Genomic DNA, 27539 nt, shown 5'->3' on the forward strand with positions numbered 1-27539 from the left:
CAATGCCTCCAAGCCTCCTGACCAACAGGCGAGCTCCGTCTTGCTCGGAGTCCCGCCCCCTGCCGATTCGAGCAATGGGCGTCCCCAGTTCGGCGCAGGACCCCGCCCCCGCCGCACGCCGGGCCGTGGGCCGCAGGGCTCGTTCCGGGAGGCGGGCGCAGCGGAGGCCGGTGTGGCCGGAGCTCGGGCGGAGGCCGGGAGCGGGCTGCAAGACTGGGGCGGGAGGCGAGCGGGCGGTCGGGGTGGGACGTTCCGGCCGTGGGGGCGGCGGGGGCGGCGTCTGGGCTGCGGCGGCAGGGGGTCACCGGGCGAGCCGGAGGGTGTCTCGTGGCGGCCGAGCGCCGCACCGCTGCCTCCTGAGGGGCGGCTCGGGCCCCTAGGGCCCCGGGCTGGTCGGCGGGGCCGCGGGAGCAGGGCGGGCTGCGCGCCGGGTCTGGCCCTGCCCTGCGGCCCGCCCTCGGCATTCCGGGCCTCTGGACCACGCGCCCCCCCCCCCCCCCCAACCCCCAAAGGCTGAGGGTCTGGTAGCCATGTGTGGACCCTAAAGCGCCTTGTAGTCTTTTGAAGCGCTTTGACATCTCGGAAGGGCTCTGTACTGCAAACTAAATCGTAGCGCTTTGTAATCCCGGAAGCGCTTTGACATCTCCCTAGTAGCGCTGTGCAAACTGAAGCGCTTGGCGATCGCGGAAGCACGTTGTGGGGTTTGGAAACCAAACCGACGCCCTTAGTAAATCTTGGATCGTTTTGACTAAGGCGAAGCGCTTTGGAATCGCGAACAGTAGAAGCGCGTTGGTATCTCCGAAACCTTGAGAACTGTGATGGGCAGTGGAAAGAACGGGGAAAGGTCAGTGAGGCCCCTGGCTCTGACCTGGCTTGCCCTCCTCCAGGGGGCCCTGGGATGGCGGGGGTCTGCGGAGGGGTGGTGTTGGAATACAGGCCCCCTCTTTACTTTGCAGGTGCCCATGGCGTCGGAGCGGCGCAAGGTCAAGTACCACTGGAGCAGCACTTCGGAAGGGTGTCCCCGCAAGCGCAGCTGCCTCAGGGAGCCCGGTGATGTGGCCCCCTCCAGCCGGTCAGCTCCTAGCTCTGCGTCGCGTTCAGGAGGCACCAGCAGCCCCAAGCGCCTGAAAGCCCAGAAGGAGGACGATGTGGCCTGCACCCCGGGGTTGCCCTGGGGCTCATCCTGCCGCAGAAATTCTTCCTCCTCCTCCTCCTCTTCCTCCTCCTCGCATTCCTCTGGCCCAGGTGTGGGCGGGGCTGCCCCCAAAGGCTGCCTGATTCGGAGCACACGGGGATTCCTGTCATCGTCCAGAGGATCCCCTCTTCGCTCTGCCAACCCCTCTCCGGAAGAAATGGCTTCTCTAGAGGAGGAAGCCTGCAGCCTTAAGGTAGGTGACTGGGAAGTCTTGCAGTCGGTGAAGCCCTTGCACGTGGCTTGAGATATTGGTGGCAGGAAACTAAGAAGGGTCATGTCTTTAAAGACCTCTGGGGTCTTCCCAGAGGTCTACGCAAACTCCGAACACCCAGCAGTTGGTCGGAGCGGGGGGGGGGGGGGGGGGGGGGGGGCGGGGGGGGGGGGGGAGGGGGCAGGCTAAAGTGCCATAGAGAGGTAGTTTTCAAACTTGGCAGCGCTTCAAAACTATTTGGAAAAGCTTTAAGGTGCTTGTGCCTGTTTCTCATTCTCATTTAATTGGGCTAGGGTGTGGTCTGGGTTTCCAGATTTTTAAATGCTCCTCAAGTAACTGTAATGTGCAGTTTAGGTTGAAGGATTACTGCATTAGAAGGGGCATGGCAAGTTCAAGAGACACCGCTGTGTTTATGTCAGTTGTAAATGTAAGGAATGGTGCCCTTGTAATTTGAACCTTTCTGAGTCACAGAACTAAGAATCAAAATTTGGTTCTTGGGCCGCCTGCGTTGCTCAGCTGGTTGGGAGGCTGACTTCGCCTCAGGTCATGATCTCACAGTCTTTAGCTTGAGCCCTGCATTGGGCTCTGTGCTAACAGCTCAGAGCCTGGAGCTGGCTTGAATTCTTTGTATCCCTCCCTCTCTTCCCTTCCCCCACTTGTGGTGTCCCCCCCACTGCCCACTCAAAAATAAACATTTAAAAAATAAAAAAAAATTGGGGCACCTGGGTGGCGCAGTCGGTTAAGCGTTCCGACTTCAGCCAGGTCACGATCTCGCGGTCTGTGAGTTCGAGCCCCGCGTCAGGCTCTGGGCTGATGGCTCGGAGCCTGGAGCCTGTTTCCGATTCTGTGTCTCCCTCTCTCTCTGCCCCCTCCCCCGTTCATGCTCTGTCTCTCTCTGTCCCAAAAATAAAATAAAAAACGTTGAAAAAAAAAATTAAAAAAAAAAAATAAATAAAAAAATAAAAAAAATTAAAAAAAGAACTTGGTTCTTGGTGTGGCTTTTCACCAGAGTTAACGGTTTCTAGCACCTTGGGATTTTGCTTGGTGGGTAGGGTAGCATCTGTTTTGGAGCTTAAATATTTAGTTCCCCATTAGGAACATGCAGGAGGATTTCTCAGAGGAGGTAGATTTCATCCACCCCTTCATTTTATATTAACTTAAAAAAAGATGGATAAAATTTTCTCAGCCTTTTGCTTTTGAGAGGGAGGTGGTGGTGGTGAGGGAACGTTGAACATGAGTCTGTGAGAAGTAGAAGCAAATGTAATTCATCTCTCATGGTCTGCTGTTTCCCCAGTGGAGAGGGTGAGTACTAGCTAATGTCACCGGCTCTACCATGAGCTTCATCCACTTTTCCAGTCAGGTTTGGAACAAATATTTATCGAGGGCCTAGATTGTCACAGGCAGTGCTCTAGTTGCTTGAGATTCTCCAGGAACAAAACGGACGTCACCGCCCTCTTAAGAGTTTGCATTCTGGTTTTGCAGCTCTGGACCTTAGAAGGTGAGGAGTTGTGTATATGGAGGAGTGGAAGAAAAGTCATAGTTGGGTGAGATGAGCTGCCTTCCGATAAAGTGATCTTACAAAAGAAATAAAAGGCAATGAGGAAAGTGGATTGATCTATGAACTTTGGCTCACTGGTTAAATTACATGGAACTGAGAAATTAGGCTGTCGTTGGCTGTTGATCCTGTGGATCTCTTAGGTGAAGTGGGCCGGGTGTTCTCACTGTGCACCTCACACGACTCTTGTATGGCACGTGGATTTTTTTGTTTTTGTGATTTCAGATTCTTACGTCTTTGGCATAAGAATACATATTGAATATGATTCAAATGTAAATCAGGTGAATATCAGTCTTGGCCCGTATAATTTAATCTTGCCATTAATCCTTGACATGATTCACTTGATTTGGGCACAGCATAAAATAATGTCAATTGATTAAGTTTTACTTTGGTGACAATTAGAGATAGAATGAAGCCCTTCAAGAGGGGCGGGAATCTTTGGTTGGTCTTTCAGGGGTGCTGTATTCCTGGCTCAGGCTGTCCTGCAGACCAGGAACCAAGATTTGAAGATATAGCCTCTGATCCAGGTGGGTGTAAGTCTATCATGGACCCATCTGTATCTCATTTAGACCTAAGGGCCTTCTTATGCCAAAAGCAATTTAATGGTTAGCTGCAGAGTCATGAGTAGTCCGGTCCTGTCTCAGAAGTTGTGAGGTTAGTGCTTTGCCTTCAGTCCATAAGCTCTTGAGGGTTCCTGAGTACCAAGCACTCTGCTGGATTGTGGAGCCGTGAGATGGCTTCTCAGGAGCACATGTTTTGGGGGGAGGCTTGAGAAGTCACGAGACTGCCTCGCGATGTGGTGCGTGGAGCATATGAGTGAGCCCAGGATGGAGGCTAGCGAGCGAGGTGGGGGCAGGTTGCAGCAGGGCTTTAGTAGCCAAGGGAGTTTGGATTTTGTTCTAAGCCATTAGAGAGTTCTATAGAACTCTGTACACGGGGAAGGCAGATTAGCATCTTTGAAAGGTCACTCATGTTCCGTGAGGATAGAACATGAGCATGTTGATACTGTTAATCCTAATTCTTCCTCTCTAGCCCTGCTAAGGGTTGTTCCTATAGTGCTTGCTAGTTTGAAAACAAGGTGTGGTACTGGCCTCATCTGGATGAAATACAAAATGCCTTTCTTAGTTTCCTCTCAGTCTGCATCTCTGCCCCTCTTGCTCTGCAGCCACGTCCAGCTTGTTTGTCTAGTAAGTCGTAAGTCCTAAGTCCCGTCAGCAAGCACAGCCCAGCGGCACTCACAAAAAATGGCATGTTCCCCCCTCAGGTCCTTCTAAGGTCCCCTTACTCTTACTTTCTACCCACTTATCCGCCTGTTCTTCTTCATTTGCTCTGTAAACTTTGGGGTACACCCTTGGCTTTGTGTGTGGGTCCCGCATCATCTGTCTCCTCCCTAGTTTCAGACTGAGGTCTCAGCCAGGTCACAGGATATTCACAGGGGAAGATGCTTGCTTGAGTCTTTTCTGGCTGCAATAACAATGCCGCAGACTGGGTAGCTTGTAAACAGTGGAAAATTATTTCTTACTGTTCTGGAGGCTGGAGTCTGAGATCAAGGGGTCAGCATGGTTGCGTGAGGGCCCTTTTCTGGGTTGCAGATTTCTCCTTCTGTCTTCACATGGCAGAGGGGACAGGGAAGCTCTCTTGGGGCCTCTTAGATGAGAGCGCTAATCACATTCATGAGGCCTCCACTTTCATGACCTAATCACTTCCCAAATGACCCACCTAGTACCATGACCTTGAGGTTAGAGTTCACCAAAGGAATTTTGGGGGGACCCATTCAGACCATGGCTAGACTAGGCAATTTGGAATCACTAGATGCCTGCTGGCCCAGCCTCTTAATATTTATTCCTTATTACCTCTATCTAGGACAGTTGTTGGAGAAGTTTTCTCAAATTCTAATGGTGGCTGAAGATCTTCGTTTACTCTTAGAGTAAGAGTTAAATTTATCTGTTGTGAACACCTTCACCTACCTGGCCTTTAGTCTTTAGTATGACCTACCTAAATTTCTACTTTCAACGTAGGGAAGGAAGACTGGAAGGGAAAAAATTGAGCATTTATGATGTGATAGACCTTTATCAAATATGATTTTCAATGTTTGACCCATAAGCTCTCATATAATCTTGAGAGGCTTGTGAAATAGGGAGTAATATCTTTACATGTCAGTTAACAAATATTTACATATCGATTAACAAATGTTTGAGCACCTAGTATGTGTAGGCTCTGGGAAAAGAGGCTCAGAAATGTTAAGTAACTTGACCAAGGCCGTATACTTGTATGTGGTGAAGCTGTGCTGTAGTCCCAGATCTGTGGGACTTCAAAGCCTGTGTTCTTTCCAGTGCGGCCCTCTGGAGCACCTGCTCTGTCCTGGCCCAGTGTTAGAATGAGGGATGGAGAGATGAGGAGGGCAAGATCCTCCCCTTGAGGAGCTCTCTGCAGGGTGGCACAGCCCAGACATAGGAAGCCATTGTGTATGTTGGCTCTCGAATGACAGAGCTTTCCTGTGTGATCGTGGTTCCTGCATATTCACCCAGCAGATGTCCAGTGCTCGGGTGGTAGTCCGTGCTAGCGCTTGGAGGTGCGAAGAATAAGGCCGTGGTTGAAGCACTGAAAAATCATTCATCACTGAGCATTGTGTGGAGTGCTGTAACAGGGGTATTTAAAGTACTGAGAGTCAGAGGGATGAATGACTAACCATCGAGAAAGTCCTCACGGAAGAGGTGCCCTCGCTTGCATTTGCTCCAGCACCTTTCTTCATTCCCGGGCATTTGGGTGTGTGGAGAAAGCTGGGAGATGATGCTGGAAAAGAAGCTTGGGGTTGAGCCTGTGAATGGCTTCCGATGTCATGCTCGGGAGGTGGGGATGTATCCTGTGGGCAAGTGCAGCACGAAGGGTTTTAAGCAGAGGCGTGATGGGGCACCTGGGTGGCTCAGTCAGTTAAGCGTCCGACTTCAGCTCAAGTCATGATCTCGTGGTCCATGAGTTCGAGTCCCACATCAGGCTCTGTGCTGACAGCTCAGAGCCTGGAGCCTCCTTCAGATTCTGTGTCTCCCTCTCTCTCTGCCCCTCCCCTGCTCGCACTCTGTCTCTCTCCCTCTCAAAAATAAATAAACGTTAAGAAAAAATTAAGCAGAGGTGTGAGGTTGCCAGATTTTAGAACTCCTCTGGCGCACTCTAGAGAAAGGATGGGAGGGATTAGGCAGGAACTGGGTAAGAACTGTTGGCAGTTGTGCAGGTGGGTGAGGACTAGGGCTGGAACAGCATCTCCACTGAGTCTTTGCCCCACCTTCAGAGATGGATAATTCACCAAGCCATGCTGCCAGGAAAAATGAAATCTCTCCTTTAAGGAGCCAGGTTGTTGGCCTTTTCTCTTGAACTTTCTGCCTAATCTTTAACTTTATAGCCTCCTATTCTGAAAGTCTTCGGTAACCTGGATCCATTTCGGGTCCTCACGGCCTTTGACATCTCAGCCTTTGCTGCTATTTCTCAATTTTCATATTTTTGCCATTCTCCTTTGGTTTCCAGGATATTAGGGGGTACTTGAGTTTGCCTCCTAGTTCTGCCACTTACAAGGCATATGGCAGTTTCCCTCTCTGTACAAGAGGGATGACAGCTGTGGCATCTCTGAATTGTAAGTCACAAGGTAACACAAGGTATGTTATTTGAATTCTAACACTTTTTTTCTCCCACAAGGATAGTCCTGGTTTTCTTTACCAGGATGGGCAAAATGGTGGTCCATAAGCTGAATGCGGCCTGCTGGGTCCTCAAAGTACTCAAAATTTTGGAAATTGCACATTAAAAATATATGCCTCCTGTCCAGACCTCTGCCTTGAACTGGGGACTTGAGGGACCTTCTTCTCCTTCCCTACTTTCTACTCCCTTTTCCTGTGTTATTTTTCTCTCTGGCACTTTTCACTCTCTAACATATATATTGCCTTTATTCTGGTTTTCCCTTTGCTCACCAACTAGAATGTAAGGTGCAGTAAGCAGGTGTTTTGGTATGCTTTATTGAATGCTAAACCCCCAGATCCAGAAGCGTGCCTGCCAGCATATAGTAAGTGCTCAACAAAAAATTGCTGACTGGATGAAAAAATGAGTTAAATTTGAGATTTCTTGTTTTACTTGGAAAACCAGAATCTTTAACTCTGGATCTGTACTTCCAAGTGGTGGCAATTGGTTTGAGATGAGGAGCTGTGACCCATCAGACAGTACAGGCGCTCCTCTGTTTGCTGTCGACCTTGTCTTTCCGTGCTGTCCTACACCTGCCCTCGGCCAGGGGTTGGAGGGTGAGGAGAGGGGTAGCTCATGGCCCAGGGAGAGGTAGAGAAGTCAAAGAAGGGATTTGGAGCCTTCCAGGATGAATAGTAGTTTGTGAAATGTGAAATGAATACTAAGGCAAGGGTATTCCAAGCAAAGGAGATTAGATTTGCCTATAAAGGTATATAAGAGGGTGTGACGGGAATGCTGGAGGCTGGCAGGTGGTTGGTGGTAGAGATGCGGGCGGTGGAGAAGCAGGCTGGGAAGTTGTGGCTGTGCCCTGTAAGGCAAGCCCAGGGAACCTCCAAGTTCATTTTTAATATTTGTTAGATTTTCTCAAATAAGGAAAGGTACCAAAAAAAATGGTTTATAATCTCCTTTCCCAGATAATCCCCGTAGACAATTAAAAAAAAGTGTTTACCATGTTAGAAAATTCAGAGGTTCAAAATGAAAGTAAAAACCACCTTTCCTGTCCATTTCGTCAAAGCTAGTAGATGCCAACAATTTGAGTACTGCTAGTAAAAAAATAGCATGCCCTGTTAGTGTCTAGATTTATATATTTCAAAAGCCTTAAAAAAAAACAGACAACAACCAAAGATGATATGTGCTTCCTGGAAAGAGTTCAAATAATATGAGAAGTGTGTAAAATAACAGGGTAAACCTCTTTATGTAACCACTTGCTTCCTGATGGACAGTAGAGAAAAAGTATCAGCGACCTTAGTGTGGCGTTCTCTCTCTGTCTATATACTTGAAGGAATTTAATGCAAATGAATTAGAACAAGTTGTAGGGACTATAGAAGGCCTTGGGATAATGGTCAGTCTAGGTCCTGGCTGGGAAGGTTTGGACTTCATTGCTTTTGAGATGATTCTAGAGGAAGATGTGTTGAGTGTTCTTACCCCAGGCTGGGATTAGATTGGATGTATTTCACAGTAAATTAACATTGAGAACAAATAGTGTAGCTCCTGGAATGAGTGAGTGCTGAGGGGAAGGAAAGAAGGGACTGAGACTTGACCTGTGTCTCTGAGGAGATTTGAGGTCGGGGGTAGTTATAGTCTCTGGACTGACCCTGGTGCATTCTCTGGGAGACGAGACACCTCCCAGCACCAAGGTTTTGATTTGGGGGAAGGAGTTTGTAGAGAATTTCAATAAGGCTTGCACCCTGCCCTCAGGACTTGGGAGATTGGAGTCTATTGCTCCCTGGGTCCTTAGGTCTCTTGGACTCTTAGATGTGGGATTGGGTTAATTGACCCTTTTATTGCTGAAATTTTGGGGTTCTCTTTTGTGTATGTGTGTTCTGAAGTGTTTGGTGGTAGTCCTTGGCCTTAAGGAACTTACATTCTAGTGTTTTTAGAGTGTTTATCTCTCAGTTCATTCCTGCCCCCTACAGTATGAGCGTATGATCTAATGAGCAGTAGAAAGTGAATAGTAAGAAATGGCAGCAATTCAGGCCCTTTTACAGTGGTACTTCTCAATAGGTTGGGATGGAAACCACCTCCAGGAGAGAATCTTTGTCTTAGCCACTGTCACTTTGCCTATGATTGGTGCAGCCACCACTGATTTATGATTTGCTGAGTCCTTGCTATATGAAATCGCCCTTGGGACAACCCTTTCATGATCTGTGATTTTTTTTTTTCCCCCTTCCAGGTTGATTCGAAAGATAGTTCTCGTAACTCCACAAACTCTGAATTTGCAGCCGAAGCTGAGGGTCAGAATGACACAATTGAGGAACCAAACAAGGTCCAGAAAAGGAAGAGGGATAGGTTTCGAGACCAAGGCTCTACAATGATCTACTTGAAGGCTATCCAGGGCATCTTGGGAAAGTCGATGCCAAAAAGGAAGGGAGAGGCTTCCACTAGGGCCACACCAAACACAAGGGAGCGTCCCAGCCGTGGAGAAGGGCCAGCCAGGAGTGCCACTGTGTCTCCTCCTCAGAAAGGGAAAGAGTCAGCCCCAGAGGTAAGAGCAGAGGAGGAAAAGGCTGTGCTGGAGAGGACCAGCTTCTGCGACAGGAGAGTGGTGATAGACCCTCAGGAGAAACCCAGCGAGGAGACACCTGGTGACCGAAGGACAGTCATTGACAAGCATTCTCCACCTCTGGAGTTTTTGGATGACTCTGACTCTCATTTAGAAAGCCAGAAGGTGAGTTGAGCTTACACCAAGTGTTAGGTTTTTAGTTCTCTTGATTTTATGTTATTTGGCCTTTGTAGTTTGATCCTAGGTGTTCTTCGTTAAAAGCAGCACTTGACTTACCCAGGATTCCAGGACGAATTGATGATTCTCTTCTAAAATACTTTCAGAGTTTCTAAGAAGTCTCAATACAGTGCTGAGTTTTCTTTCTTTAAGATTTTATTTTTAAGTAATCGCTGCACCAAACTTGGGGCTCAAACTCACAACCCTGAGAGCAGGAGTTGTATGCTCCACCAACTGAGCCAGCTAGGCATCCCCCAACCTTTTTTTTTTTTTTTAAATGTAGACTTTATGTTTGTTAGGATGTGTGTGCCTGCCCTAACAAAATGGATAATGGCTTAAAGAAAATAGAAACTTGGCTTCAGAAGAATGGCTTCGTAGTTTCAGGGACACTGGTGCCCTCTGTCTTGATGCCCTGTTCCCTCAGCTCAGTTTCCGTCTGTGATCTGAGTTGGCTACTCTGAAGGGACCCTGAGTACATTACATTGACATTCTAGCCAGTAGGAAGGGGAGAAGAGCAGAGGAAAGTACACTCCCTCTCTTTTAAGAACTTGGCTCAGAAGTTGTCCACATCATTTCTGCTTTTATTTATTGACACGAATCTAGAATCCTGGCCAATGCCTAGCTGCAAGAGACTCTGGAAAATTAACTTTCATCTGGGAGATTTACACCCAGATCACCTTTATTGCTCTTGAAGGAAAGAATGGTATTGGAGGGACACTAGCAATTTTTAACACAGTTTATAATTGGGGGGAAAAGTATTCCTCTGTTGTACCCATCTCTACTTATCCTTTACTTACGTCTCTTGAGTAGCAGCTCCTTGAATCTCTTTAACTCTTTCTTCTAGTATCTCAATATTTCTCAGTGATCTTGCACTGTGTATTGATTTTCTAGTTGTAGACATCTATGGACGTGCTATGCAGAAGACGAGAATTTAGTTTGCTGCGCTAACTTTGGCAGCACCACACTCATGAACCTGTTACCTCTTCTCCTTGCAGCTCCCTGTGTTGTTGTCATACAATTTCTGGCTAAATCTATTGAAGATTTGTTATTCCCATGTTCCTAGCCCGAATTATCTAATATACTCTGATTACATTTTTTGTTTTGTTTTATTATTTTTGAGAGAGGCAGAGTGTGAGTGGGGGAGGGGCAGAGAGAGGGAAACAGAGAATCTGAAGCAGGTTTCCGACTCTGAGCTATCAGCACAGAGCCCGATGCAGGGCTTGAACCCAAAAACCGTGAGATCATGACCTGAGCCACCTGGGCGCCCCTGATTACATTCTTATAAAAAGTTTATCTTCCTTTGAGAGCATCACTGCCTTGTTTTTTCCCTTTAGTTTTCTTCATACCTGTCACTAATTCATCCCCAAACTGCTAGTGCCATAAAATTCTCCTCAATACTGTCAAAATAAGTAATCTGTTTTCTTCTTCCCTGTACTTGCCTTAGTTGTTGCCTTAGAATTCCCCCTTTTCCTGTTTCCTTTCATTTTTGCTTTCTTTGTGAGTAATTAAGGTAGGTGTATATAATACTTACTGCCCGCCCCCCCCCCCCCCATTTTTGACATACTTAATGTCTTGGTTTTTTAAAAATTTATAGATGTTTATTGTTGAGAGAGAGAGAGAGAGACAGAGCGACAGAGTGTGAGCAGGGAAGGGCAGAGAGAGAGGGAGACACAGAATCCAAAGCAGACTCCAGACTCTGAGCTGTCAGCATAGAGCCCGATGTGGGGCTCAAACTCAGGAGCCATGAGATCATGACCTGAGCTGAAGTTGGACACAACCGACTGAGCCACTCAGGCGCCCCTGACATACTTAATTTCTAGGAACACTAGTTTAATGTTTTGAGTATTCCTTTTTTAGAGCATCCTATTATTGTTTGAGATTATCATGCCTTGTCTCTTTGAGAATATTATAGGTTTGTTTTGAGTTTTCTTCTGCTTTCTGCACTATTTTTTCACTGAGTTTCCTTCTCATTTTTTTCCAAGTATTTTGGTTTCTATCTTTTGTGGTAGAGCTCTCCTGGGATGTGTTGGCTGTCTGTTCATATTTAAAGATGGAGCTTTCAAAAGATGATTGGAAGTCCTAAGTGCTGGCTTCAACGTAGAGTGATGACATTGGGTAATTTTGTGGGGGTCCCAACTGGATCTGTGGCTTGCTGTTCACAGGCTGCTCAGTGTCCCCCAAGGGAAATGCTCTGTTTCTCCACCTAGGAGATATACATCTGGCTGCTGCGGTTCTGGGAGTCAGGGTGAGGGAGGTACCTGGGTTGTCAACTGTCTAACGTGCGATGGTCCCTCACCCTTGATTGTGTGTCCATTGTCCCTGATTATTCCATAATCTCCTTGGCTCAACTTTTCCAAGTATGAACCTTAGTCTTTTGCTGGGTGGAGAAAGGGCGGACCCACCTGCACAGGATGAGAGGAGGGATCTAGGGACCTAACATCACAGATTCCAGCTCATTCTCCTGTTTTCATCTCTAGCTTTACCTTCATTTTCAGAGGTCGAATACTTCCAACTGAGTCTTTTGGGGGTCCTGTACTGTGGCTCACCCTGGGTTTTTCTCACTACAGGCTTAGGTTTTGGCTGTCTCTGATCTGCTTATCTGATAACTGTTCATCTGTCTGCTTTCTAGCGGCTGATTTTTGTGTAATTAGCTTTGCTGTTTATTCTATATGCTTTCTCTTTGTAGGTTTATGTCTTTTCAAGTCATTTCCTATAATTTTCAAAGGGTTTTTTGGCAGGAAGGACAAAAACCACATGTGCTGTATTTAACTGGAAATCTCAAGAACAATATGTTTTATAACCTACTTTTTCTACTAACTATATAATGGCTGCGTTTCCTGTCTGATGTTGATCATGATCTTGTTGGGCCACCTGAAATTCCTTTGTATGGATGAACTTTCCAAACTTACCCAGACTTCTATTTGTCAGGCAGGGCATTTAGATTGTCTTTGTTAAGTATGCATTTGGAGGAGGCATGAAATGGTAGGTAAGCACTGAGTGTTGGGATCAGGTAATAAGGGGTCATACCTTGGCCACCTGAACTGTGATCATGAGAAAGCCGCTTAAACTCTTTGAGCCCCAGTTTCATCTGTGTAAAAGTCACAGTTCTTGAAATCTTATCATGGTTAAACAAAAGGATCAGCAGACTTATTTTGTAAAGGGTCAGGTCATATCTTAGGTGTTGTGAACTATGTGGCCTGCATTGGAACTATTCAGTTTTGCTGTAGAAGCATGAAAACAGAGATGGTATTTAAGTGCACAGGCCTGACTGTTCAGTAAAACTTTGTTTACACCAACAGGGAGTGCATTGGATTTGGCTTATGGGTCACAGTTTGCTGAACTGATAAATGAAAACGCTTTGCTCAGTGACTAAGTATATAGTAGGACCTCAGTAAATGTAACTTTAAATTTTACCATATTTGTGTGAACCTAAGGCAATCTTCAATATAGGTAACCTTCCATTTTCTTAAGAAAACGCAAAAACCTTTTCTTGGCCAACTTGACTAAGCCTTTCAGGAACTTAGATCACATAATCATAAGTCTGTTTATGGTATGTATTTGTAGTTACACTTGCATTTTCAAATTCATATATTTTCCCCACTCTGCCATTTTTCCCACTCACTCATTTCATTAAATTTTATTGAACCTTTGCACATGTCTTTGACATGGTCTTTGCTGTCACTGGAGTTACTTTTTGAGTCAAGTAGTGTGATTTCCTGAACTTCCCTGATAATAAGAATGGAAAATCTGACTCAGGAGGTCTGAGATGGGCATTGATGTTTGTTTGTTTGTTTGTTTGAATGTTTTTATTTTTTTGGGGGGGAGGGTCAGATAGAAGGGAGACACAGAATCTGAAGCAGGCTCCAGGCTATGAGCTGTCCTCACAAAGCCTGATGCGGGGCTTGAACTCGTGAACTGAGAGATCATGACCTGAGCCAAAGTCAGATGCTTAACTGACTGAGCCACCCAGGTGCTCCTCAAGTATTTTTCCAGTGTCTCTTTATGTGCAGTCATTTACCATACTGCTTTTTAAGAGTGATAATTAAAAAAAATTTTAATGTTTATTTCTGAGAGAGAGAGACAGAGTGTAAGCGGGGGAGGGACAGAGAAAGAGGGAGACACAAAATCTGAAGCAGGCTCCAGGCTCTGAGTTGTTAGCACAGAGCCCGATGCGGGGCTCGAACTCACAGACAGCAAGATCATGACCTGAGCTGAAGTCGGACGCCCAACCGACTGAGCCACCCAGGTGTCCCAAGAGTGATATTTAAAAAACAAAAAGTGCGGGGCCCCTGGGTGGCTCAGTTGGTTGAGTGACCGACTTCGGCTCAGGTCATGATCTCACAGTTTGTGAGTCCGAGCCCTGCGTCGGGCTCCATGCTGACAGCTTGGAGCCTGGAGCCTGCTTCAAATTCTGTGTCTCCCCCTCTGTCTGCCCCTTCCCTGCTCATGCTCCATGTGTCTCTCTCTCAATAATAAGTAAACGTTAAAAAATTTAAAAAAATAAATAAAAAAATAAAAAAAAAGTGCTCTTTAAAAGGTTTGTTGAAAATGACGTTGGGCAAACTGTGAGGTCATATCCTCCAGAAATGATTATTAAATCTGGTACATCTCTTTGCCTAACCCCACCCGTCTATTTTTAAGAAATGAATTTAGGGAACCTTCCTATAAGCATCCAACATTAGCTTGGTTGAGGTCCGTTTGGGGTCATTTGTCCTCCTCACATAAAAGAACGTACATCTTGCAATACAGGAGACTTTGTAAGAACTAGCATATAAAATGCCCCCTTTCTGAGGGGTTATCTTCAGGGATAAAACCTTACCTTCTGTTCAGGTGCTTTTTGTAATTTTAATCAGATTAGTTATTTAAAGAAATGGCAGAATAACTTTAAAGAGCTGGATTGCAAAGATGTTAATTGCATCTGAGAATGGTTTTAACTTTCAAATGCACATATACAAAAGTAATGATTCTAGTGTGTCTTAGTGGAAAAAAGGAAAAAAAAAAAACAAACTTGTCCAGCTGTAGCAAGACTGCAAGTTTTTATTGTCTACGTTGGTGGAAATTTCCACCATAAGTAAGATGGTTTTTGAAGGATTATTCTCCCTTAGAGATTAACTTGTAGAAAACTTTTTTTTTTTTTTTTTTAAAGTAAACTCTGTGTCCAATGTGGAGCTTGAACTTGCAACCCTGACATCAAGAGTCACACACTCCACTGACTGAGCCAGTCAGACGCCCCTGAAAAACCTTTTATGGGAAATTTCAAGCATATTCAAAGTAAATAGACTAGTGTAACAAATCACCCAGTTGCCTGTCACCCACCTTCAGGAGTTCAGATTAAATGTTAAATGTGCTGCAATTTAGGTTATCTTGTATCTTAGAAAATATTATTTTTTTAAAAAGATTTTTTTTTAATGTTTGTTTATTTTTGAGAGGGAGAGAGACAGAGACAGAGCATGAGCAGGGGAGGGGCGGAGAGAAAGGAAGACGCAGAATCTGAAGCAGGCTCCATGCTCTGAACTGTCAGCACAGAGCCTGATGCAGGGCTCGAACTTACGAACTGTGAGATTGTAACCTGAGTGGAAGCCAGACGCTTAACTGACTGAGCAACCCAGGCACCCCTAGAAAAGGTTCTTGTTTGGATATTTCTGTTACTCAGGAAAGGAGTAGCAAGAAGAAAATCTAAAGTGGGAAAGTATCCTATGGGAAGTTTATAATTCATTAACATTTTTGTGACCAGTAAAATGTGACCATTTTGTTTCCTTTTGGAGTATGGGTAGAGGTATGGAAGGTTAGTATCCTCAGTAGAAACAAAAAAAGATTTCTTTTCCATTTTAAGGAAGTAATCAATTTATTCATCAGGCTTCTTTAGAATAAATTTTTTGTTATGTGATTTGTATTTGCTTATACAAGTATTTTTAGGAAAACACTTTGTAAAGTGTGTTTTGCTGCTCAAGCTGACTGGTCCTGGAGGGTATAGATGGCTTCGTTAACTAAAAGAAACTAGGAACAGTCTTTTTTTTTTTTTTTTTTTTTTTTATTTTTTTATTTTTTAATATATGAAATTTACTGTCAAATTGGTTTCCATACAACACCCAGTGCTCATCCCAAAAGGTGCCCTCCTCAATACCCATCACCCACCCTGCCCTCCCTCCCACCCCCCATCAACCCTCAGTTTGTTCTCAGTTTTTAACAGTCTCTAATGCTTTGGCTCTCTCCCACTCTAACCTCTTTTTTTTTTTTTTTTCCTTCCCCTCCCCCATGGGTTTCTGTTATGTTTCTCAGGATCCACATAAGAGTGAAACCATATGGTATCTGTCTTTCTCTGTATGGCTTATTTCACTTAGCATCACACTCTCCAGTTCCATCCATGTTGCTACAAAAGGCCATATTTCATTTTTTCTCATTGCCACGTAGTATTCCATTGTGTATATAAACCACAATTTCTTTATCCATTCATCAGTTGATGGACATTTAGGCTCTTTCCATAATTTGGCTATTGTTGAGAGTGCCGCTATAAACATTGGGGTACAGGTGCCCCTATGCATCAGTACTCCTGTATCCCTTGGATAAATTCCTAGCAGTGCTATTGCTGGGTCATAAGGTAGGTCTATTTTTAATTTTCTGAGGAACCTCCACACTGCTTTCCAGAGCGGCTGCACCAATTTGCATTCCCACCAACAGTGCAAGAGGAGGAACAGTCTTTTTTGCATGAGTTGAGATCTATGTGTTTACTGTATTTCTCAAACCTGATTTGTATAAAAGTGACATGGAGAATTAAATACGGATTCTTTGGGACCCTGTTGAATTAAAATCTCTTAGGGTGGGGTAGCCTTAAAAAGCCCCCAGTTGGTTCCAATATGAAGCTAAGTTCAGGAACCATTGCCCCATTTATTCTACAGATTAATTCATCAAATATTTGTGAGCACGGTATGCTAGGCACTGTTGTAAGTGTTTGGAAGATATGAGTGAAGAAACCAAAAATTCCTGACCTTCGGGACTTCTGTTTTAGGCAAAGCTAAATTGATTTAATGTAATGTGATCCACTTAACCATTGCCATGTAGTGGCTGAAACTAAATGTTTTACTTTGCTCTCAGTTTTGTGAGTGAGGAATTCAGAAAGGTCTGGACAAGGCAGGTCTTGCTTGGGGGTGGAGGTGGTGGTCTGTCATGTGCTTCTGATGCAGTTCTTGGGAGGCCTGCATTCCGAAAGTTCATCAGGGCTGGACGGGCAAGGTGCTTGCTCATGTGGCTGGCAGTTGATGCTGGCACCTACATGGGACCTCTCTAGCGTATGGTCTCGGTGTTCTGGCCTCTTCTATGGTGGCTGGCTTCCCTGGGAGGAGCAAGCTGTCAGAACAGAGGGGAAGCTGTAAGGCTGTTCTGACCTAGCCTTGGAAGTTGTCCAGTGTCCCTCCTGCTGTGCTCTCCTGAGTGTTCTCCTGTGAGTCACTAGGTTGCCTTAGGTTTGAGGGGAAGGGAGGGGTCACAAACCCCACCTCTCCATGGGGAGTAGTGTTAAAAGCATTTGCAGACACATCTTAAAACCACCTTGACTGTGCAGTTTGCATTTGGAATGTATTGGAGACACGTTAGAGATGAGACCTGCTGGGTGCTGCTTTTCTCTAAAATCCCCAGCACACCAGGTGTTCTAGAGAGCAGATTTTCTCCAAAGGGATCATTCAGAAAGGGAGTGCAGGAATAGCATCCCCTTTAGGGATGTTATTCTAAGACTGTGGTCACAGTTGTTTTCCTGAACCTGATATGACTGGTTATAGCTGTAACCTGGCTCACATTCTGGAAATTACAAGGAAACCAGGCAGAAAGTAAGCCAATGCAAGGCCTTCACTGTGGCCAGAAAGACAAGCCAGAGTTTATGTTCTGTGATGACAGAGTGTGAGAGGCTGTCTTCATTCACACAGGAGGGCTCACCCGTTGTTTGTTTTCTTTTCTGCAGCCTAAAGAAAGGGAGGTGGTGATAGAGCGCACCTCTTCAGGAAGTGACTGGTCTGATGTAGACGAAGTCTCCACAGTCCGATTCTCTCAGGAGGAGCCCGGCTCACTGAAACCCTCCACAGTTCCAGAGCCTTCTGCCTTCCCCACTGACTATGTCATGTACCCAGCTCATTTGTACAGTAGTCCGTGGTGTGACTACGCCAGCTATTGGACCAGCAGCCCCAAGCCTTGCAGCTACCCCTCTGTGGGCGCCGGCAGTGACACGCTGCAGGCAGGGCGGAGCAACCGGGGCCTCCTGAGTGATTGTCCCCCTAACTCTGCAGCAACTTCCCAGAATACTTCCAGAGACCAGGAGGCAACAGAGGAAGGCACATCCCAGAACTCCCGTTCATTTCATTTCTCCAGAAGCTCGGAAGAAGAGGTGAAGGAGAAAAGAGCACTCCAGGAGGAGATGGCACCACGTCCCTGCGGAGGCCACGCATCCGGCTCCCTGCCAAGGAGCCATCGGGGGTCAGGCCTAGAAGAGGGTTTCATCGATACCCACTGTCACCTGGACATGCTGTATTCCAAGTTGTCTTTCAAAGGGTCCTTTACCAAGTTCAGAAAAATTTATAGCAGCTCCTTCCCTAAGGAATTTCAGGGCTGCATCTCTGACTTCTGTGATCCTCGGACACTGACTGATTGCCTGTGGGAGGAGCTCTTGAAAGAGGATCTGGTTTGGGGGGCCTTTGGCTGTCATCCTCATTTTGCACGTTACTACAGTGAGAGTCAAGAAAGAAATCTTTTGCAAGCCTTAAGGCACCCCAAGGCTGTGGCATTTGGGGAAATGGGCTTGGATTACTCGTATAAGTGCACAACGCCTGTCCCAGAACAGCACAAGGTAATGAGGGTCTCCTTAGTTTGCTCACAGTTTTATTTCCTCTGTCAGTTGTTGAAACCCAACAGTAAAGCTTTCTCTGCTCTCGTATCTAGAGAATTCAGAGCCCCTAAAAATGTGATGGCTCTTGTCCAGACCCTCAAGATGTTACTTGTCACATGATTCACCAACTATTTCTTTACACTTGATTGTGTAGGAGAGGGGGATAGGTACTCTGTGACATCTTATGGCATGATATATATATATGGCAAGACATTTGTTACTCTTTTTGGGAGGCAACCAATTTTGTTCAAACTATATTTTTAATCTGATTCTAAAGTTAAGTATGTTAGTAGCAGAATATTTTGAAAATACAAAAACATGTAAAGAGAATTTCCCATCCTGCCAGAGATGACGACTATTACCCATCTTAGTACTTGCCCCTGTCCAAGTATTGTTTTGAGCACAGACATTTGCCAGAGGAAGGGTGGTTCGAGTATTTCAGTGGAAGTTTCTGATTTGGGAAGGAGCAGGACAAGAGGAAAGACCCTCCCACGTTGTCACTGCTCACACTGCCAGGTTGCATTTGTTGTAGAATTTGTTGTGTGCTGTCTTCGTGCTGATGATGCCTGGTAGGCTGGGTCTGCATGCCCAGTACGTTCCAGGCCTTGGTGAGAGGGCTCGTGGATGCCAGCCTGGGCAGAGTTTAGCAAGCCAGCTTTCCCTTTAGCATTGTCCCCTGCCCGGCTCGGTCAACCTCTGCCATGCACTGATACTGTGCCCCATTGATGCTTGCATCTGTGGTTAACGGTGTGAGTTAAGAGAGGGAATCTTGTAGAGTCAGAGGTTTCTTAGTTTTCCCTTGACCAAAGAGAAAGTTTAGAGAAGGTGTGGTACTCTTCTGCTGAAGGACTCCAGACCTTTATACACCTTTAGGAGAGAGATTCCAATTTGAATACAGTTGTCCATGGCAACCAACTTGCGTGCAAGGCTTAAGAGTTAATTTACATAAGAAACGATTTCAGATGCTCAGATGCTCCCAAAGGATCTCTTTAAGATGAGTTTTCTAGGACCTGCTACGGTTACTAAATTTGGAACAGGGTGATTTTGACTTGATCTAATTTTCAGACAGGTGGGATTTTATTTGTGCAAATGTTTTCAATTTTTTACTTTAGTGAGTTTCTAGTGTAAATAGTGTTTGTGTTCAGAATTAGGTTTGTCTTACACAAACCTCTTGCGTGTCCACAGTTCTTTTCGCTAATACTAGAAAGCTTGCAGTTCCTGGCTTGTGGCAGTCATAAACTAGTCCAAAGTGAATGGAAGAATAGCTAAATCTGAAGACACAGAAAACAGATTTTTAAGAAAGTGAGGAATATTAATATTCAGCTTTCCTGGTTTGTTTCCCTGGCTCAATGCAGGTGTGGTATGGAAAGAGGAACAGTTGAGAAATGTATGCACTAAGGCAACTGGAAGGAAGAAGAGTATTGTGTTTAATTGTATAGCTGGGGTTGATTGAATGCCTACTATGTGCCAAGAAACGTACTAAGTATTTCACAGTAACTTTTCCCTTTATTAAGTTATTATGGTAACGGGGCACCTGCGTAGCTCAGTTGGTTGAGTGTCCACCTTCAGCTCAGGTCATGATCTCACGGTTTGTGAGTTTGAGCCCAGTGTCAGGCTCTGTGCTGACAACTCAGGGCCTGGAGCCTGCTTTGGATTCTGTGTCTCCCTCTCTCTGCCTCTCTCCTGCTCATGCTCTGTCTCTCTGTCTCTCAAAAATAAATAAACATTAAAAAAAAAAGTTATTATGGTATCAGATCTGCACGTAGAGGCCCATAGGGCGTGCCGCGCAACAGACATCTTGAAGGTGTAGCAGAGGGTGATAAAATCCTGTGGATATCATCTGGCTTGGTGAGAGGGGACTCATGACTGGAAAATGGCGATTCAGAGGAAACACCTAGCTGGCAGCGGGAGGGGAAGATAAAATATTTCTGTAGAACACTGACGACCACCAGGCTGGATGGAGGAAGTGGATGCCTTGTTCTTGATGTAAATCTACACTCAGGCACCAAAGTGAGAAGTGGTGGGACCTAACAGCTACAATAGGTGGATGTCTGCACGGAGTTGGATTTACCTAAAAGCAGAGTGGTTGACAAGTTCTTGATGAATATTTTACCTTATGAAGGGAAGAAGATAAGCTGATGGAAGAAACCGTATCTGGCTAAGTGATAGGGTGCCAGCTCTGGTTGGTTATTAGAGCTTGGTTTCTGTTACCTAGTATTTTCTGGAAGGATTGGGAAACAGAGGAAAGCAAAAGAATTGGGGGAAAATTCAATAGTTACCCTGCTACTCAGAGTGAACCACTGTTAACTTTTTCCTTGCTTATCTGTGTGTTCGTAGATTTAACTGCCTATTGACTCCTAAGAGTTAGTTCCTGGATAGTTCAAGTATGAGTTGCACACATCAGCTAGCATGACTATCAGAATCTCTTGGTATCTGGTTTCAAAAGACAGGGAGAGTGGACTGGCCTTCCCTACCTGGGCTGTCTGATCCAGGCGGTTTTTGCCTCTAGTTGTGTTTGACTGAAATTAATTACTGGGGAATTGAGTATGCAAGAGCTGCCTGGGCCACCCCTAGGAGAGACTGATTGACTCAGGAATTCCTGGAAATAATGGATCCGTGGGAGAACCAGAGCTCGTACAGGCAGAAGAAGAGTAATTATGCTGGGTCAGTAGCTTCCCCCCGCTTGATTCCCTACTGGTGTTTGTCAGCTGGATTCCTGGTGATGACAAATGCTCTAGGTAGCTCCAACCCAGCCACAGGGTCCTGCCTTCTAACATGTCTTCTCCCATCTGCCTGTTTTTGAAATTTGGATGTTTTACAAAATGTTGTATTTTTAGTATAATTGTCCCTTGTAGAATTGCAAGGAACAAATGGCATGTCTAACAAGAACCTGTCATAGAATCATATGTCCATGCTTTTTAAAAAAGAAGTTAGGAAACAAAAATTAGTTTTGAATGTTTTTTCCACTTCTGAAAAGGTTCTGGTTTCAAATATATTTTGAAAAAAATAGGCTTTTTATAACAGCTTTGTAGTATTCTACCCTAAGGCTATAGTTTGCCATTATGAACAATTTTTTAGAAGCAGGAATTAAGCCTTGGAAATTGAATCTCTTGTGACCTCCGGCTTCTGGAGGGACCCAAGGAGGGCAGCTGTGTTGGGGAGGGGATCCAGCGAGCTGTAGATACAGGGCTAGACCGTCTTTGAAGACTCTACCAAGCATTCTAAGATTTTGGTGTCTGTGGTCATTTTCCTTTTGTTGAAAACACAGGTTAAACAAGAATGACATCAGAATTGGTATTGGTTCACTGTCACTGTTAGAAGAGGAAGCCCAAGCATTGGACTTGAAGATGTCATTCTCAAGTGAATATTACAGGACGCAAATTACCAATAGTAGTTTATTTGATGTTAAAAATGCAAACATGAATTCTGTTCCACTGTTAAAAAAAAAACTCATGGAAACATTGTTTTAGATGAGGTCATTTGTTTGTAATGAATTAATACTTGTGTTCTAAAGCTGAACTTGTTAGAGGAAAGGATAAGTTCTAGCCCCTTTTTTATTTAAATTCTTAACAATATGTGTATTTTACTAGTGATTTAAAAGTGGCTAGAGTTTGTTGTTGTTTTTTAAAGGTTAAAAAAATGAAAGGTAGTGTATCAGTAGGTATTCACCTAGAAGGATATCTGATTTTGGTTGAGTAAAGAAAGTGAGTTGGAGAAAATAGGTAGTTTATTTTTTCAAATACTTGAGCACCTTTTGAGATCCACACATTGTGCGGGTGTGTGTGTGTGTGTGTGTGTGTGTGTGCACGTACAACTTTGGAACTTGCGTGGAAGGGGATTACCTCTTGGGGGTAGGCGTAGAGATGGGTACGGTGAGGGGAAGGACATTTAACTTGATGTCCCTGAGCCCTGCCCTGCCCCTGCAACCCCACATAAGCATTGCATGGTGGTTGCTCTGTGGAGTGCCAGGGTTCAGATGTGGATTGTGGTGCTCCAGCTTCCAGCTGCGGATCCCTTGCCCTCTCTTGGAACCTCCTCTTCTTCAACTGCATGACGGGCCAACAATAGTACCTTACCTTAGGGTGCTTGCGAGAATCACAGGAATACACCTAAAGAGCTCTGAGCTCTACCTGTGAGTCAGCACCCAGTAAGCGTTAGCTGTTATTATAATACATTATGTAGTCTGCAGAATTGGGGACGATGGAGGTGCTCACTGCTCTGGGTGTTGTGGAGGTAACAGGCTTCTGGAGTGGCTCTGACCCACAGGTGTCCCTGTGCCTTCTCCCAGGTGTTTGAGAGACAGCTGCAGCTGGCCGTATCTCTGAAGAAGCCCTTGGTGATCCACTGCCGAGAAGCTGACGAAGATCTGCTGAACATCATGAAAAAATTTGTGCCCTCAGACTACAAGATCCATAGGTTAGAAGGCTGGAGCTTCGGTGGGCAAATGAGAGGAACACTTCTTTCTGTGTAGGATATTAGTTGGAAAAAGGAAAACTCACTGAGGAGAGGATGATCCTATCAGGTCTTTGTGACATAGTATCCCTTCTAAAGATGAAGTATTAGATTCAATCATGTGAGATTTCTGATATTTGACCATTTTTCACTTACACAATGGCAATTTCATATGGTTTGAACTAATATCCTAAATCACCTCTGAGCAACAAAGGGGCTTTCGTGACCCCGGTCCCTGGTGGCAGGCTACAGTGGAGTCTGAGCTCTCAGAGATGAAGGCCCTTGATCTGGGGAGAGATCACTGTGTTGTCCAGTGACTTAGCAAATAGAGATCATTCCAGGGCACCAAAAAAGAAATTCTTTCCTTTTTTGAATTTGAAAGTTCATTTTCTAGCCATTGAATTTCACGATGCATTTAATCTGAATTGTATCTAGGGGCTCAGTGTGGTAAACTCTTGATCTCCTACCTGGGAGATCAATGCCTACCTGTCCTAGGCATTTGGCTCGGGGTCCCTGGGAGCAGCTGTGGAGGCTGGCAAGTGACTTCCCGCAGAGAGTAGGGCTGAGTCGGGCATAAGGTGCTGTGGGAGCCAGAAGAGGGGCTGTTAGCTTAGCTTTGCTAGAAAGGGGCCAGGAGGTATTGCCTGGGCTGGCTCTTTCAAGATGGGTGAGATGGGTTAACTGAAAAAACGGAGCCTAGAACCCAAACCAGGTGTTGACAGGCAGCAGAAGGCAGTGGATTATCAGGCTAGACCGCCGCCTTTCAGGTGCCCAAGCGGAGAGGACGACCTCTCTGATTGTTGTAGCACACACCAGAGATGAGGCACCATCCCTCAGCCCTTTTGGGTGGGTGGGTTGGCTTCTCATGGCTTTGTTTGGGGATGGCTTTGAAGGAAGTCTAATGGGGGACAGGTAAACCAGGGCCAAGACGGCTCAGCGAGGTGTTGTGGCTGGAAGAAGCCCTGAATTTTCCGATTGGTTAACAATATAACAGTGGCTTAAGAACATGAATGGATAACACATTCAGAGAAAATTGACCTGTAGTCCCACTCTCTGATATCTTCATTTTTTTGTTTGCTTCCAGTTCATTTGGCTGCAGACATAGTTTTTTACCTATTGTAACTGTAATCTTGGAGGGGCCACAGGTTTTAAGTCTGCTTCTCTTCTCGTGTTATAAGCACACCCTGTCCCTATATTGCTGCTGGATATTCCCTGTGGTGGCCACTTCGAGTGGCTGCGTGGGATTGGGCGCAGTGATGGGCTAACTGCTGAGCTTTGATCGCTGAGAGTCACCTTGGGTCTTACCGTGTTGGAACCATGGTGTTCCCGTCTGGCTACTGTGGAGTCCTTCTCTTGGATGAAATCTTTGTGTTTCTGGGAATTTGTCCACACAAAATCATTTGAAGGGGCCACTGTGTCTTGGGGGCAGTTGGGGGCTATTGCAAAGGGGGCTGTGAGAGGGGCCCTGATCTGGAAACCCTACCCTCCCCCCCACCAGGCACTGCTTCACTGGCAGCTACCCAGTCATCGAGCCTCTGCTGAAGCACTTCCCCAACATGTCTGTGGGCTTCACAGCAGTCCTGACTTACTCCTCGGCCTGGGAGGCCCGGGAAGCTCTGAAGCAGATCCCCCTGGAGAGAATCATTGTGGAAACGGACGCTCCCTACTTCCTGCCCCGACAGGTAGGGGTGGGTCATCAGGCTGAGTTGAGGCGGGTGTGGGGGGGGAGGGGGGCGGTCACCTTTGCAAGGTTGGCAGGCCCAGAGCCCCAGTGACTTCCAGGTTTCACCCTTGGCTGTGTAGATGTCTCCTTGTTGTTGCTCTGCAGAACCAAAAGTCTAGGGGGCTGAGAAGCTGAAGGGTAACCACTCTCTTCCAGGCAGTGCAAAGCCCTACCCTGTAGAGGGTAGTCCAAGGAAGCGTGGGACCCTGCTCACCCAGAGCCCCCCATGACTAGGACTCTCCCTGCACCTGCAGGTAAAGGGGTCTCTACAGGGCAGCCCCAAAGAGGTCCTTGCTGGGGAAGGGACGGGGAGGGGGATCTGTGTAATGACTGTGCACAGAAGGCACAGTGATGTTCTGAATGCTTGATGTCTTCCAGGTTCCGAAAAGCCTCTGCCAGTATGCCCACCCAGGCCTGGCCTTGCATACGGTCCGAGAGATTGCGAGGGTCAAAGATCAGCCGCTCTCCCACACCTTGGCCATCCTGCGTGAGAACACCAGCCGCCTCTACAATCTTTAAGCAGAGAGGGTGCAGTCAGGAGAAAAAGGTCAGACTAGAAAAGGTCATCAAGATCATGTTACATGTTTTTTAAAAATCAGGACAAAAATTGGTTTCTCTGCATCTTCTTACTGGAGAGAATGTAGAACATAGGGTGAGCATTTAGCCTGATCTGTCTTGAGTGAACTTGGTTTGGGACCTTCTTCCTTTTCTCTCCCCACCCCTCCAGGACAACCAGTGGCCTGACAGAAGATGGGCTGGTTTGCTCTCTGCCTGTATGTCCCAGGTCAGGGATGTGTCTGAAGAGAGCCCCTTGGAACGGAGGAAACCAGGACAGGATGTTTGCCTCGAAGCCCCGTCCTAAAGCTCTACTTCCGGCCGGGGGGTGGGGTGGGGAGCAGCGTGAAGCAAGGCACGGGTAGGGTCTACCTCCCGGGGCAGTCAGTGACGCAGGAAGGGGCTGAGAGGAGGGCGCAGCGAGTTCGCCACTCCAAGTCCTGGTGCTCTGCAGCCTGCGACTTTGAGCAGTCTTCACAGACCCTCTCCTACTCGTCTGAGCACGTGTGTGTGTAACTCAGCTCCTGGGTCTCCGATATAAAGATGAACTCCCAAGTGGGAAACCTCCTCTGGGGGACGTTAACTGGAGCCTTGTCTCGGAAGTTTATGGTCCTCCAACCGAGAAGTCCTCCCCTTCTTTCCCTGGATAATGCTTCGGTTCGGCTGTCCCCGCTGCTGCCTCAGCTCTGCTTCAGCATGAGTGGAAGACCTTGGCTGCTCGTCTCACTGGTTCTTCTGCCATCGGTCTGGAGGGGCGGGGGACGCTCACTGTCCGGGGGAAGTCCTGGCCAATGGGGATATGGACAGACTGGGGGACTCCAGGAGGAGGCCTTTGGGAGGAAGAGGACCCCTGAGAAGGTGTTTCTGCTTACCGATGCCCCCAGGGCTACAGCTCGGTTGTGTTCATCTGGTAAGGGTTCAGTTTGTAGCAGATGCGACCTGCTAGTCTGCTGTTGGGACGTCCCACCTGCCTGTTGCTCCATTTTTGCCCCATTCTCCTGGAACACTGGACCAAGAATACTTCTGTTTCATCCCATGTAACAGCCCCTTATGTGCCCCACCTGGGTTGAGAGGTAAACCAGTTTAATTCTTCAGAACTCTGTTGGGGCTGCTCAGCCATGGTGTTGCTTTTGCCACACATGATCTTAGCCAAAAGGCTGAGAAGCGATGGTGTTGCTTATGCCGAACAAACAGGCCTGGTGTCTCTGCCTTTCAGTCCCCTCCCAGGGCTCTCTCTCCCTTGCCTTTGCCTCATCTGTGTCCTTTCTCCCATGTTGGAAGTGAGCGCCTCTCCTTTGACTTTTGAGAGGCTGGGTCGTCAGGTTCTAAGCTGTGCTCTGCTCCCTGCCTGGTATATCTGTTACAGGCCCTGGAAGGTTCTAATGGTTGAGGGTTAAGTGTGAGGACACTCTGCACTTTGTCCAAAAGGATCCTTTACCCCAATCTCCCACAGTAAGACGGGACACCTTCAGTCCCTTGTCTGTTTCTTGGAGGCCAGTAGCTTAATTCGTGAAATCCATCACTTAATGCTGGATTTCTCTAGGGGTTTTTGGAAGGTGCATTTGAGCCTCGTAAGCTGAAAGGGAATGGACTTAACGTTTCATAGCTGGTGTTTCTGTCTTGGCCTGGTGCACGTGTCACTGGCCTGGGAAGCAGGCCTTGATTCACTGTTGGCCTTCCATGGCTCAGCTGCGTGGCATTGTCTGTGCCTCCAGTTTGCCAACGCGGGGAATCGGGGGCTTGCTGTCCTGCTTGGAGGACTAAGTATTTCAGAGCGCTCTGTTGTCCCGCAAGTGAACTGCAGCCTGTACACCTCCTTTACAACAAGCCCTGTCAGTCAATACTCGCTGCGCTGGAAGCAGAGTGGTCCTGTGCTAGAGGGCTAAAAGTGATGACTAAGTGGATGTCTCTGAGCCTGTGCAGTCTCCCTGCCAAGGTAAAGCACAAGGTGCTATGTACTCTCATCTCTAGGGTTTAAGATGATCATTTCTGTGCTGTTACACAGTGGAACATGACTTGTGTGGGCGGTGAAAGCTGGTGGGCATTGTTTTTGACTTGATGGCTGACTTGATTGTTTTTGCTGTGCTGCCGGAATGCCTCTGTATGTCCCCCTGCCCCTTTTGGCCATCTCTTTCTGAAAATAAAGTGATGGGTCTTTAGCCAGCTCCCGTGCCCTCTGTGGTTGGTTACACTTCTCAGAGTGATAACAATCAAGTTGTTGTCCAGCCTTGTAACCTGAGAATGCAAAGTTGGGGAGAAATTCTCGGGTATACATGTTATGTCTCTGCAAAATTAAACTGGTAATAAGAATACCTGGTACCTTCCTTCTTCAGAGTTCTGCTGCCCTCGAACATTAACCCATTTTACTGCCTGGGAATTCCGATGTACTGCTGCTTAGCAGTACACAGATCTTTGCTTTTCCTTTCTCCCCCTGGAGCACTGCAGTAGGAGAAACGGAGTACACAAGGGTAGTGTTGACAGATCTGTTGTAGTGAGGGGAGTCTTTGGACTATGGCCTCCTCTGATGCCTCTGGGCA

At 46.5% G+C, this 27539-nt stretch overlaps 1 protein-coding gene across 2 annotated transcripts; it reads left to right on the top strand.

Annotated features, from left to right (window-relative positions):
* The first annotated feature begins 132 nt into the window (after positions 1-132).
* Positions 133-27165, top strand: TATDN2 (TatD DNase domain containing 2). Of its 2 annotated transcripts, none has more exons than XR_002074775.2 (8): positions 133-844; positions 957-1388; positions 8858-9352; positions 17355-18233; positions 22561-22688; positions 24223-24406; positions 24604-24701; positions 24826-24936. XR_002074775.2 is itself a non-coding variant. In XM_019428181.2 (8 exons), exons 2-7 carry the CDS (start codon positions 963-965, stop codon positions 24964-24966), a joined length of 2253 nt encoding a protein of 750 aa, XP_019283726.1. In that variant the 5' UTR covers positions 136-844; positions 957-962; the 3' UTR covers positions 24967-24994; positions 25175-27165. The 2 variants fall into 2 exon arrangements, 1 of the variants encoding a protein (XP_019283726.1); XM_019428181.2 differs by lacking the exon at positions 24604-24701 and adding an exon at positions 25175-27165 and having other exon boundaries at positions 136-844; positions 24826-24994.
* Positions 27166-27539: the final 374 nt, after the last annotated feature.

Source organism: Panthera pardus, unplaced genomic scaffold, assembly GCF_024362965.1.
Source record: "Panthera pardus isolate Hobbes unplaced genomic scaffold, ASM2436296v1 HiC_scaffold_8, whole genome shotgun sequence".
NCBI lineage: Eukaryota > Metazoa > Chordata > Mammalia > Carnivora > Felidae > Panthera > Panthera pardus.